At 34.4% G+C, this 14,249-nt stretch overlaps 2 protein-coding genes across 2 annotated transcripts; both read right to left on the bottom strand.

The window, feature by feature from the left end:
• Nucleotides 1-519: 519 nt before the first annotated feature.
• LOC141619047 (uncharacterized) lies at nt 520-8,399 on the bottom strand. The gene is made up of 9 exons (XM_074436080.1): nt 8,064-8,399; nt 6,621-6,682; nt 6,100-6,154; nt 5,182-5,280; nt 4,492-4,578; nt 3,553-3,669; nt 1,330-1,422; nt 1,144-1,174; nt 520-1,062 (listed from the first exon to the last, which is right to left on the bottom strand). Exons 1-9 carry the CDS (start codon nt 8,157-8,159, stop codon nt 884-886), a joined length of 819 nt encoding a protein of 272 aa, XP_074292181.1. The 5' UTR covers nt 8,160-8,399; the 3' UTR covers nt 520-883.
• A 3,138-nt stretch (nt 8,400-11,537) lies between these two features.
• Nucleotides 11,538-13,874, bottom strand: LOC141622495 (uncharacterized). Its single transcript, XM_074438537.1, has one exon. It carries the CDS (start codon nt 13,638-13,640, stop codon nt 11,853-11,855), a length of 1,788 nt encoding a protein of 595 aa, XP_074294638.1. The 5' UTR covers nt 13,641-13,874; the 3' UTR covers nt 11,538-11,852.
• Nucleotides 13,875-14,249: the final 375 nt, after the last annotated feature.

Here is a 14,249-nt window from a genome sequence, read left to right as displayed (position 1 = left end):
ACAAGAATTTGTGATTGAATAATTGTTGTCTCCGTGAATTCGGTTTTAGGATTTACTCTCTATTCGGTGTTGTCTTCTAGAAATTAGCTATGTGAAGTGACGTTTTTTTTAACGTTACTTGTGTAAAACAACTACTCCCTCCATTCAACTCCACACTACACTTATGCTTTTTGCACGGGTATTAAGGAACGGATTAAAAAAACGTTTAAAAGTACATAGGGAAAAGAATGGTGGGGTTAAAAATGTTAAAAAAATATAAATGTGGGGTTTTATGGTGGAATAGAGTGGGCAACAATGGCATTTGATGTAAATAAGTTGTTGGAATTAGGATAAAATTGTCTTTTTCATTTCCTTTTTAGGAAAGGTGTAGTGTGGAGTTGAATGGATGTAAATGGTATATGTGTAGTGTGGAGTTGAATGGAGGGAGTATATTTTTTCTACTTTAAAATTTCTCAAGTTTAAGACGAATATACCAGTCTTAAATGAAAATTTGCCTAGAATGAAAAATTGAGAATCAAATGACAAAACCTAGGAGTACTTGATAGTTGATACTCCGTAGTTGATACTGGGCATGATTTTAATTTACATTAGTCTGAATAAAATTGGCCCAATATAAAAATTACTTGAGCGGACCATGGCTCAAGAAATTATCGCCCCAAACCTAAAATAGACCTATGATAATTGGAGCAGTAGAGACGCAAACTGAACCCGACTCAACGCAACACCACGATAGAACGTAAATGTCACGATCCTATAATGAGCAAACTCGTTAATCTGACAATACCATCAATTAGCCTTCTAACTAAAATTAGTTAGAGCCGTCACCCTATACAAACTATAGAGTGCAAAATACACGGAGAATTTACAGGAGTATCTTACAATGTCAGCTCTCGAGGCTTTCCCGGGAAGAATCCATCTTAATAATTAGAGGTTGCTGGAGTTCGTTGAGATGATTTTCAGAAGTTGGTTGTAAGTCGCACATGTCATCTACATCATCGTTTTCTGCTAGTGCCTTCTCTAAAGCAGTCTTTGCAACTCTAGTTACACAGACCATCAGAACCACTGCAATCAGACACGAAAGCTTATTAAGCATTTTACGAGTAAAAAACTCAGATCCAGTATAACTCGTTTATAAGATCATACCTGAGACCAAAATGCTTAATATGAGAAATACCTGCATTCAGGAGAGCACAAGTTTACATACATACATCTAAGAACCTATAAGGGTCTACGACGTGGCATTAGAAGTAGCAGAAGTCCGAGTCATTTCAATAGATATTCATATCAATTGTAAAGCAAACCAAATAACCCAAGAAATAAAAAGCTTACCCAACGGGATGGGGATAACTCTTGCCATCCATGAGTGACATCCGACAAATCTTTGAGCGTTGTTCCAACATATACCAATACAAGCGTTATAGGCTGTCATATAACCAACAGAGGGTGTGTCATTCACTATCCAAAATCACAAATTCTCATTGAAGACATGACATATCCGTCACAAGCTGAGGACGGATACCATTTTACCTCACAATGTATCCACTTTTTCTCTCTCTGCAACACTATTCATGTGGTCCCCTTTCTCCACTAAACCCATTTTGTTACCATTTTATCTCACAAAATATTCGTCACAAATGGTAACCCGTCACAAGGGAGACCAATCCATCCAAAATTACCAGTACATATGGAAAGCATAAGGCAGAATAGGGGGTCGAATATATGCAGCCTTTCCCGTTTATAATTACAAAAATTCATTTAGCAAAATTGTTACCGGTGTATATTGTGAGAAAATATAGGCGTCAAAGTTAATATCATTATAGAAATCAAATGGGATGGGGGGAGTTAAAATTCATGGTATGTAAACGCTCTAAGAAAAGGAACGGCCGTGTGACTGGGATCAATCTGCAGAGAGTCACGTCAAAAAACAGCGGGATAACAGCATTTTTCTCAGCACAAATTCTCATTGAAGACATGACATATCCGTCACAAGCTGAAGACGGATACCATTTTACCTCACAATGTACCCACTTTTTCTCTCTCCGCAACACTATTCATGTGGTCCCCTTTCTCCACTAACCCATTTTGTTACCATTTTATCTCACAAAATATCCGTCACAAATGGTAACCCGTCACAAGGGAGACCAATTGTTTTCTCAGTGTTTTGATTTAGCTATAGGCATATTGCCATAAGAAAAGAAGCGGCAATGTGACTGGGTCAATCTGTGCGAGTCACGTCAACAAACAGCAGGAGAACCTCATTCTCCGTTTTTCTTATTTAGCTATAGGTGTATTGCCAAATAGACATTCTGATAATTCATAATGCATAGAAATTATACTAGTATGGATCCCGCGCATATATGCGCGGTATTCATAGATATTTTATTTACTTTATATGTATTATTTAAGATTTAAAATTGACGTATTATTAATTTTTCATATTTTAATATGAGTATAAAAAATTGAAATGGAAAATTAATAAAGAGAATTAAGTAAATTCATGAAATGTATATCTTTGGTGGAGAATATTACGGTATTATACCGTAATCGTAATAATATTATAATGATATGATGAATATCTTTAATTGCCTACATTAGAATGTTCTAGATCGAAATTTAGGTTATTTTGAATGCTATATAATAAATGTCGGATCTCTTATTGTAATGGGTACGAACGAACTACTATCAATAATACGATAATCGCTTTATGAATTCCTCCCCTCTCGATTTCTAATAATTTTAATGAAATTTTTCATCACAAAACTAATGATTTCAATTTATAAATTATCTCAAATAATTATAAAGTTTTTTTTGTCAAGAAATTAATAATATAAGGTCATAATTTTTTTATACGAACTAAATACTTGTACTTGGTAAAAAAAATTATGCGAAACTAATGATATCAAAATTTTCATATACGAATTTTAGATTTATACCAGTTTTTTTTTTTAATTAAAAGATTATAATTTAATTATAAAATTTTATAATGATTTAAAGATTATATCTTAACTAAAAGATAATAATTTAATAAAAATAAAGTTTTGTTTCCTTATGTAGTCAACTTCTTTTTGGAGGGAAAACTATTGAAAATTTGTATTCTCTTAGTAGTAAAAAATAAGGGGGAATGCAAGTTGAAAAAATATTATCCCCTTTTTAAATGTCATAGTATTATTTTATTGTATGAAATTAATCAGTTGGCCTAATTAAAGATAAGATATAATGAAGCCCAAAGCCCAATATAGAGCAACTCATTTAGGCGGGAAAATTTGAGAATCTCTTATTCTTTTAGTTTAAGGGGGATGCCAGACACCGTCCAGTACAGATCGCACATTCCCGATCAATACTTTTCCTTGTACAACCTCGCTCTTTGATTGTAGAAGCCAACCGTAATCAATTTCCAGTATAAATAACTTTGTAGCTTAGAGTTTACTGAAGTAAAGCTTGAAAAGTACGCTACTTCCATCAAAAATCTACGCCACTGATACGAACTGAATTGTAAATCGAACTTAAGAGTAAAAGCAAATAAGACAGGTAGATATAGAGCATAGGAAGTACCAGCATCCCTAACCACGTCGCAAGGACGTATTCCCAAAGTGGTACGGGAGTTACAGATAAGAGGTAATTTAACATATTGAACGGGAGTAGAGGAACGAGCCGGAGCAGCAAGACTATCTGTCAGAAGACAAACAGATTTAGCACTTCTGGGGAGAAAAAACTCTAAAAGTTTGAACAAAGTTAGTTATAAGACATAAGCTGCATGATTCTCCCTCTTGTAAATACAAAATAGAAATGAGGGTTTTCCTTTAGGCTAGAGTGTGCCAACATTTGCAACTAGAGCGGCAAAAGCGGATTAGCAATAAGCAGAAACGCGGTTCTAACAACTATTAAACTTGAAATATATCATTTCGCTAACCCTTTTCCTTTAGTGTGAAATGAGGGACAAGGCCAGTAAATATAAGGGAAGGGGATTCAAACTTGCGGTTTATAGTCACTGCCACTAGGCCGCCATTACATCACTGCAAACCCTTTGTTGAACTCATTTGACACTGAAAGTCGTTGCCTTGGAAACTTTAAACATAGTATATAATAGATAGAACTTTAAAAAGTGATTATATGAAATTAAAAGCTTTGATAAATCAGAAGTGACAAATATTACCTTGAATCATTACATATATTCACAGAAATCAACGGTCAAACTTGACATTGGTTGACCATAAAAGTTGAATAGGGAAAATGAAAATGGAATGAAAGTAGGATATAATACGGAGTACTAGATATGACATTTTATCTACAAATTGAACAAATTAAACTCATTGTGTTTCCAAGTGAGGCTCAATAGAATTCTAACTCAATTTTAAAATTTAAACCAGATCTCTAGTTAACTTTGTTCGAAAGAATTCTAACCCAGTTTATATGTACAATTTAGGTGCAAAAAAGAAATAAAGGTGAAAAGCTACTTGGCTAATAATAAGCATAATTGCCGCACATTCTTACCTTAAATCCAGATCTTTCAATGGCAATCGCAACAGCCCTGAATTTCGGGTAATCCTTAATTTTGGAGAGAACGTATGACCTTCCGATCTGTACACAAGAATCAAGATGCAGCAACATACTGGGTCAATTTGTCAGGGTATCAAACAGATGATAAAACGCTTAAAAATAAGTACATCTTAGGGTAGTTCAAATCAAAATCTTAACTAAAATATCTAAGGAATACATTGCGGGGTAAGGGGGGTCGGATACTCGGATGTACCAGAAAGTATCCAAGGAATACTATCTTAAAATAGCATGTCCATCTCAAAGTACAATGGTATGGCCGATTTCACACAAAACCAATTATTCTTCAGCAGCAGCAACCAACAAACATACTACACAAAAATATCGACTACTCCATTACTCCCCACACACCTTCCAAGCAAAAATGCACCAGGAAGATAAAATGTCCATACTAGTATTCGAGTCTTGAACATAATATCTTGTTTATTTTACTGAATTAATAACATAGGAAACTTTGACAGAAAAGCAGGTTAGTGAAGGAGCACGTCCGTTTATTAGCTTCGTGGATGAACATAGAGAGAATCTATTCACGTTTTTGAACAAAAAAAACGAATAATATTTGTTTTAATGGCTCAAAAGTCAAAATAAATTATTAATATGGATGCAGCGATCGGGCAAGAGACTCACGGTTCTGCCTAAAAGAAAAGCTGCTGTTGCACCGAATGTTGCCCCCAAAGAGTCAGCAAAAAAGCCCATCAGCAATCCATAAAGATAGCCACCACCAAGCTGCCAGTAAATTAACCGATGAAGTCAAAAAATAAGGATAACTTTTACAAAACGAAGCCTTTTGTCTCAAAGTGATTTCGGGTGACAAAGTAATAATGATTTTTCCATATAATAATGATAAGAAACATAATTCAGCGCTATTGTAAGTTAGTGCATTGGCATCACAATTCACAACCAGTTTTGTTTCGATAAGATATAGTATTCATTGAAATACACCAACGGGATGCCGCCCATATACAAAAAAAACACCATGGACGTGTCCTGCATATATTAAAACGGGGCAAAGTAATTATGCACTCACGCTATCATGATTCATGAGTAATCTTTTCTATAAAAGCCTAAAAGGTAGAAAAGACAAGCATTGACCCAAGTGGAGAATTTGACTCCCAACTATACAACAATTTCAAAAACTAAAGTTCGAACTCTTGAAGTGCGGAAACAATATCGTCAAGAAAATGATTATTTTTTTAGATACAACAATTTCATAAAGTGCACCACCAGTTGTATCATAATTGGTGACAATGCCACGGTGGACCAAATGGTTATGTGACCCCATTTGGAAACACGATAAGATTTAAGACTTCAATATACCTCAATTCACTCCTGAACATGAAAAAAGTATTCCATAACACACTAAATGATATGAAGTTATCTTAAACTGTATAAGATAGCAAACAATCACCAGTTTACACTTCACAGAGGCCAAATAACATACTTTCATTTTACACATGGTATGTTTGAAGTTGAATAACAAGTTAAGTGCAAAGGTCCCTCTAAAAGGACATTGTTACAGAGCAATCTCAATATGTCTTTACTTACCGTAAGTACTGAAGCTGGAACTGCCAGAATAGTCAAAGGGATGTACGCAATAGCCCTGATGTTAATCCAGCATAAATCATTAGTAAGATGAACCGTAAAGTACCAACATCAAAAATAATAACGAGATAAAAGTTAAGAAAGGTTTGTTTATAAAGATAGTTTAGCAAACAATATTAACTGTTAAAAGTTAAGTACAGGCTTCTTAAAGTGTAAGTATCGGGTTCCACCTTAGACAATTTTTATACGAAGCATCTACAGTTTTCCTAAAATCTTAACTAAATGGAGGATAGAAAGCATATCAAATCGTTCCACAGAAAGGATAAAAAAAGTACCAAATATGACAATGACTAGGGTTATATTTTATGGAAAGAAGTACATTTGACTCGAGTAAAGAGTAGTTAGCATATCAAAAATGACGGCAGGTAAAAGGCGTTCGGGCTAGAAGCATGGATAAAATGAAAATCTAAAAGAACTTGAAAGAGGTGAGGTCAGGAGAGGAAACTACAATTCAGACAACTTACAGAACAAGCGGCCCCCAAGCTCCAAGATCTTGTTCCACCCAGAGTAGGAAGTACTTTAACATCTACAAACAAGTAGATGATTATCAATTATTTATTATTCAACTGCAGTTAGCATTCTAAACAATAATTCAAGACTAGTAGTAGCACAATAAAGTAATGCGGTGAAGTTGAAAAATGATGCAAGGACTGTGACTGAAAGCTTCAGCAACCGTTTTGTCCCTCTAGAGTCTAGGGGGGAAAACAGCATACGATGTGAAGACATTAGCTAGTTAAGATTCAATTGGACTCACTTAAAGAGCCCTAGCCTAGAGAATTATGAAATGTGATCCAAACTCTAAGTTCTAACCCAACCACGCCAACGTTAGTTATATATCTAGCATTATGAAAGAAGACTGTGTTTTAATTCAACTCTCATGCAACACTCAGGGGCTAACGTACATCTTCAGTTTAGTATTTCTCTTGGCCTAAACTATAAGATATTGGTAAATGTTGGCTATCTTAGTTGGTAAAGTCACGCTCACGTCGACATCAAAACACCCTCATGGCTCCATCCCATCTCCACACCAACAACAAAGCCTTAATCTTAAATTGATTTGGGGCCGGTGGGTTCCCTCTACACCAAAAAAAATAAAAACAACCAAGATATAGAAGTTTCATACAATCCTTAATCCTACACGAGTACATCCTTATATCCGACTTGCTACTTAAATTTCATTGACTGCCCAAAATAATAATGCAATAACAGTCTCAAACAGCTGTTATGCTGACAGTAACCCATCGTCTGCAACGTTGCCATACAATAAAGACAACTTTTTTTATTAAGATTGGCAAACTTAACTCTGTTTCCATTTCCAATGGAGCCAAAGACTCATTACTCTTTGGTTCTGGATTATGATGGAATAAATCAACATAGCTCACTAATGTGACTACGCTTCACTTTCTATTCTGAAGTACCTGTGGTTCGATGCAGTTCTTGACTCAATTTTCATCTTGGATGATTCATAAACAACCTATTTGTGTATCTAACACAAGGGTTAGGCTGCGTACATCCAACCCCCCTAACTCCACCAGGGTAAAACTTAACTCTTTTTCAGGTTTATAGGTTTAATATCAAATTCCAATCTTCTTAGGTCACCAAGGGTAGCAATTGCAGGCAATCCAGCAATACAAAACACAATTTCCTATGTTTACAACAATTACAAAGTCCAAATAACCAAAATTCAAAGCCAATAAGCTAAAGGATCAATCAAATCATCCAAAATGAACATAAACTCAAAACATCAATGAATCAACATCAAATCATCGTACAATAAAGAGGCAATAAATATGAACCCATATGATCAAAACATAACAAAAGCACACAAAACTAAAAACCCACATAAAAAAATCCACAAATCGATGAAATAAACAAAAGGGGAGAAAACCCAGATTGCAAGATTGAACCTTTTCAATAGGGAGGGTGAAACAAGCAACTGTAATTGCAGCAATAAGAACAAGAAGAAGGGTAATTCTGATTGAATTAATCCATGAACACTCCATTGTTATACAAGAATCCTATTTATATTTTTCTGTAATAAATCAAGAATCAAGAATGAAATAGTATGAATGTTTACAAAGAGAATGGGGATAAAGAAGTGCAGACAAAAGTATAATATTTAGGTGAATGCAGTTGTGTTGCAGGAAGCTGATAGCATGTAGACAATTGAAAAGGAAATTGTCCTATAAATGTTTGCCGTATTGAGTTTACTTAGCCGTGTGTTTCACAATTCGATTGTCGATGATACCCATTCTTACGTACGTTTCAATTAAAAAAGACCATCTTATCAATTAGGCCTTTTCATAGAATTTGTGTTTATAATTTATTATGTAGACTTGTCGATGATCTTGCATTAGTACGGATTATAAAATTTGTATTCTATTTTTCTTCACAAATAGTATCCTACAATCATTTGCTAGTAATATTGTACAACCGTCTCATAATTGGTGATAGGATTGTTGAACTATTTTACATGTTATTGAGTAACTTTTTAAATTAGCTCGATAATTTTGTTAGCTACATTGAATAAATCAATACTATATATTAAGTCCAAAAACTAAGGAACTTTAATGTAATTAAATAAATAAATATATACAAATTAATATACTATATAGTTTTTAATCATAGCACTGTGTGATGGACCCGACCAAGGAACTTCAATGTAAATATTATATAGTTTTGGTTGAAGTATAAATTTACTTAAAATAACATGTCTCACTTATGGTATTAATTAGTATAAAGATGTTAATTATTTAACATACACGAATATAATATAATAAAAGTATTTTATATTTTGGAAATTATTAAAAGTTAAATAAATCAATCTATATTTCCAAAAAATATAATATTCCATAATTCATTAGATTTGTAATTTAATTAGTAAGTAATAATGATTACTCTTCTGGTTTCCTGAGGAAGCTGTTGTGCTCACTGGTGGTTGCATTACAATACCATATTTGGCATGCTAGAAACATTTGTCGTGTGGAACAGAGTGTTCTACATCCTAAAGCAATCATACAAGCAGTTAGAGAGGACGGGAGGATGGCTATAATTAAATATCACTATAGTCAGATGTCATTGAGTGATTGAGAATGGTGTAGAGTGAGAGGTTTAATGTAATGTCCTAGCCTAGTCGTTTTATTCCTGTTTGTGAAAGGTTGATAAATTGTTAGGTTGTAGGTGTTTTTCCCTTTGGGAATGATTAATATTACTTACATTTCCACCAAAAATAAATAAATAATGATTACTCTTAAATAATATTCTAATTTAATATTTCGGATTTATTTAACATATAACTCTAATACAACTAGATAATGATAGTAACCACCCATGTGATTACCAAAAGCAATAATAATGTCAACCGGAGTAGTGAAAGTCATACTAGCAGCAATATGAGTAGTGAAATTAACAATAATATATGCGAGAGTAGTGGAAAAAAAAAATTATGGCGGCAGATTATAGTAATCACAAAACATGTAATGAAAGTAACAGTAGGAACAACGGAGAGATTATGAAAAAATAACTAACAATTTGATTTTAAGAAATTATTAATTTATTTATATATATATGAGTTTGACAAAACAAGCGGAAAACCGCAAAAATAGCGGGTAAACGTGTCATATAATTTGTTGATTAATTTTACCTCTCATCATAATTTCAAAATATAAATTGTAAATGTATTTGTTAACCAAATTTAGCATAACATATTTCATAGAAATAAAATTTAAATGGTAAATAAAGGTAGCCTGGGCGTAGCCGGATACCAAACCTAGTTATATATACAACCAGTTGTATAACGCATCGGGCTTATAGAATTAGGTGCATGAGACCGCAAGTTACTTATAAGCTAACCTCTTCACTATTATTTTACCGATGTGGGACAATGCCCTCACACACATATGGGAATACCCCTTCACATGTGCGTGCTGAAACTCCCCCTCACTTGGCACTACTCCGCACCCGACACAACCCCATGTCAGGCCGACTAGGCTACTCTTGGCCTTGTGGTCCCAAGCCGGATCATCGGCTCTGATACTACTTGTTGAGTCCTCCGCAGCAGACTTATAGAATTAGGTGCATGAGACCGGCCCATAAGTAACTGAGGTTCCATCCTGAAAGCAATTGGTGATAGGAGGAGTAGCACACTAACTTATAAGCTAACTTCTTCACTATTATTTTACTGATGTGGGATAATGCCCCTCACACACATGTGTGAAAAGACCTCAATAATAGTCTTTTCAGATGAGAAAAAAGAGTGAAAGTCGATGGCTTTCAACTCACCTCAAAGAAGTATAACATGAATATCTCGAAATAGCTTTGAAATTTGTACTCTATATTATAGAAGTTTGGTTAAATTAGCAATCTCTAAGTATTTGCATTAGTCTTATACGGAGTAATATATTTTGGTTGCGAGGCTTGAAAAAGTAGCAAGGTTCAATTAATACTTAGAAATTTTTTAGCCTTTGTGATTTTACCAAATATTTCAATTTTGGGGAAACTTTAAATCAAATATTGTTGAAAAAAAGACAAGCGATTATGATACTATCTGTTATTTAAAGAGTTATATTATACGAAGTATTTGTTGTAAAATCCCGGCCCAAACTTAGGGTCAGGAGCGGTCACTTAAGGTAGCTAGCTAGCATTTTTTCTCACTTATGCGTATCTCGGGAACCTTCCCATGAGGTCACTCATACTAGCCTACTAGGGTTACTCCCAGCCAAGCACGCTTAACTGTTGAGTTCTTTTGCAACCAGAAAAAAAAAATGCACTTTGTTGATATGAGTAGTACTTTTAAACCCTTTAAGTACTAGTCAGATTTTAAGCCTATCAATTAAACTCATGAAGAGGTTACCCCACCCAAATAACATATTCAGTTCAGTAGAGTATTACAAAAAGTGTTACTCCGCCGGAATAACGCCTTCGGTTCAGTGGAGTATTACACACCCCCACTTGAAAACGTCCTCGTTGTGCCTGACAACATCTGACCGCATCCAATTAACCAAGCTCAGAATCCTCCCCTGGTTAGGTGAGTAACCCGGGTACTCCTGACCACAAGCTCACCACACAATCGCATGATTCCTCTTATACCACTTGTAACATCCCGACCCTAGATTTGGATCGGGGTGTTACATTTGTTATTTAGCGAACTATATTTGCAATGGGTTTAATGATATTTACAAGCATAACAGGAGAATTGCATACTTCAACCAAACACACTACCACCAACAACATTAGAGCTTTAATTTCAAAATGATTTGAAAATCGGTGGACATGAATTGTCATCTGAAACCGTTTAGGATATCCAATAGGATTTTCATTATATACGAAGATTTAAGTAAAAGGAGTCGATAAATAAACAAACCATGTGAATTTAAATTAAGGAAGATGTGAATTACTTGATGACATTTAATTATATTTGAGCAATTACAAAAATGATGGCAATTTTATTCCCAAAATTCTCCTCTCCCCCTAGTTTAGAGTCAAATATATCCCTATTGATCTTTACAATGAATCTCAACATTCATATAAAAGCAAAATTGTAAGTATAATGTGTTTTTTTTGTATCCTATCACAAAAACTTTTATCATTTCTTGATCGACATATATGTACATGTCAGAACCTGGTTCCGAGACTCAGTACCACCAGGAGAAGCCGAAGCCGAAGCCAGAGCCAGCTCATATTCCTTCTTGTGATCCTTAGCTATCACAAATAGCATTCAATAAAACATGTCCAAGCATCAAATCAACAAAATATTGATGTCCAATTTCCCCATCTCTCCACTTAAGTTTTGCAGGAAATCTCCCATAATGCACACCATCATTACACCTATTATCATAATGCCATGCCCATGTCATATCGAAACTATCTATAATTCCCGTTACTATACCCGTAGCTCTCATTTTCTCTAATAAAACTCCATTAAATGCCTCAATTTTATTAGGATTAAATGCTAATGTTCTTGCATATCCACCTGCAGTAATTGTTGATCTAAATATAAAATTTGGTACATTTTGTCCTCTTTTTTTAACTCCCTCTATTACCTCCTTCCAAAAATTCGCGGCGTATTCAGCTCCCCTTATAAACCGTCTTATATTAGGCCAATGTACCCCATCGTGTAACCCCGAATTAAATAATACAATATCGGGTACCACGGTTCCACTGAAATAATCTTTTAGTTGATTTCGGTACCCTTCATTTGATAACGAGTTTAATCCTAGGTAATTACTTTTATCGTCCCAATGACCGTTGAAAACATTAGTAATTCGGACCCATTGGGATTCATCTCTCGGGTTGGTGATGTTTAGGTCAAATCGTCTTGAAATAGGCGGTATAGCCACGTCTAGGATGAAAAACATAACGTTACGTATTGTATCGATATGATTCGAATCACCCCATAAAAAAATCCATCTTTTGTTCAAGCAATTCCATGCATCAAACCCTAAAAACAATTTAAATGAACAATGTGCTGAATAAACCCAACCGTTACTCTCTAATACCCCTAACGACCCGTGACACCACGGGTTTGAACACGGGTAATTTGAATCCAAACACCGGTACCTTCCATCTTCATCGATTTCACATGTATCATTTCGACCATGCCTAGTCCATCGACCTGCCCATATCCCTCTCATAAAATCAGATTTTCGACATTTTTCTAACTCGGGTAGCTTGGACTCGGTCCAAGTGAATATAATTTGTAGATTTCGTAATTGCTTGTCAATCGCGAACCTTGTTGGAGAGAACGATAAGCCTTTGAAATGATTAAATAAGAGAATGATTCTCAAAGTATAATTCCCGGTGTAATGTGGTTCGACTTGAAGCGTAAATGAGTACGTACCATTATCGTAATCCCTTAAAGGCGGTCTTGATTTCCATGATTCCCCGGCTATGTCTATCTCAAAATAATCGCCTCCTTGACAATGCGGGTTTCCTTGTCCATCCAATGCTCGAAAATATATTTCATGAACAATTCCCGTAGATAAACTAATTATTTTTTTGTCGTCTATATTTAGGAATTCAATTTCATTTGTTTGAGAATCTTTACACGGTTCGCCTCCTGGTGCTAACCATCTTGCTAGGAGATTTGAGCTGTAGTTTGGCTCGAGCTCGACTGAAACCCATTCTATTATTTCCCATTTCTTCGCGGTTTCATGGGTTATTGTCACATTTTTTTCAAGACAAGTTTGGGGAGGTAATGACGAATTTTCTGTTAAATTTTCGATATTTGAACTCTCGTGGGTCGGATTTGTTTGAAGAGATAATGGTAATATATTTATTGTGGTGTTTTGGAGCTTAATAAGAGGAATAAAATCTCTAGGGGAGGTCCAAAGTTGCATGAAATTTGTACATGTAGAATCATCAATTCTTAAAGATATGAACATTGTTATAAATATAAGTGTTGTAAAAATCGTAATTGATCGTGTTAAACATAAAAATGGTCGACGGGGTCTCGAGACTCGATACTTTATTAGATCTTCATCCATTTTCACTTACTACAAAATTTGAGAAAATAGGAAGAAGATCGTAAATTAATGGAAAAAAGGGTAATTATATTACCAACATGTTAAAATGAAAGTAGTTGATAAAGGACTCAGTAACTTGGTATTTGTAAGGACCGGAACGAGTTCGATAATGAGAAATCGATATGGAAATTTAAGGAGAAGGAATTATAGGATTGTTTTTTTTGTGAATGAAATAGAATGAAGAACAAAACATTATTTAAGAGCAAGAATTATGGAGGAGGTTGAGACAGGGGAAAAACAGAGAAGATATAAATATTTCATGCATGAAAATTGAAATAAATTGTTGTTAAATATAGTTGATTATTTGGTGGGAATTAAGAGAAATTAATGTAATTATAGCAAAAGGTTTATGAAAAAATGGACTTTGGTGAGGTAGTACTAGAAAAACAACTGTATATTATCTGTTGTATTATTTAAATTTAAACAATGCAGGTGGAATTAGTTGAAAATGGCAAATTATAAAAATATTTTTTTAGTAATCTTGCTAAGAAAAGTTTTCCTCGGAAAAAAAAATCACTAAGAAAAGAGGTATTTTCCACTATGGTGGGGAATTAAAGTTATACATATTTA

This window comes from Silene latifolia, chromosome X (genome assembly GCF_048544455.1).
Source record: "Silene latifolia isolate original U9 population chromosome X, ASM4854445v1, whole genome shotgun sequence".
In the NCBI taxonomy this organism is placed as follows: domain Eukaryota; kingdom Viridiplantae; phylum Streptophyta; class Magnoliopsida; order Caryophyllales; family Caryophyllaceae; genus Silene; species Silene latifolia.
Note: the sequence above shows the minus strand (reverse complement) of the source record. Positions and strands in the feature narration are given on the sequence as shown.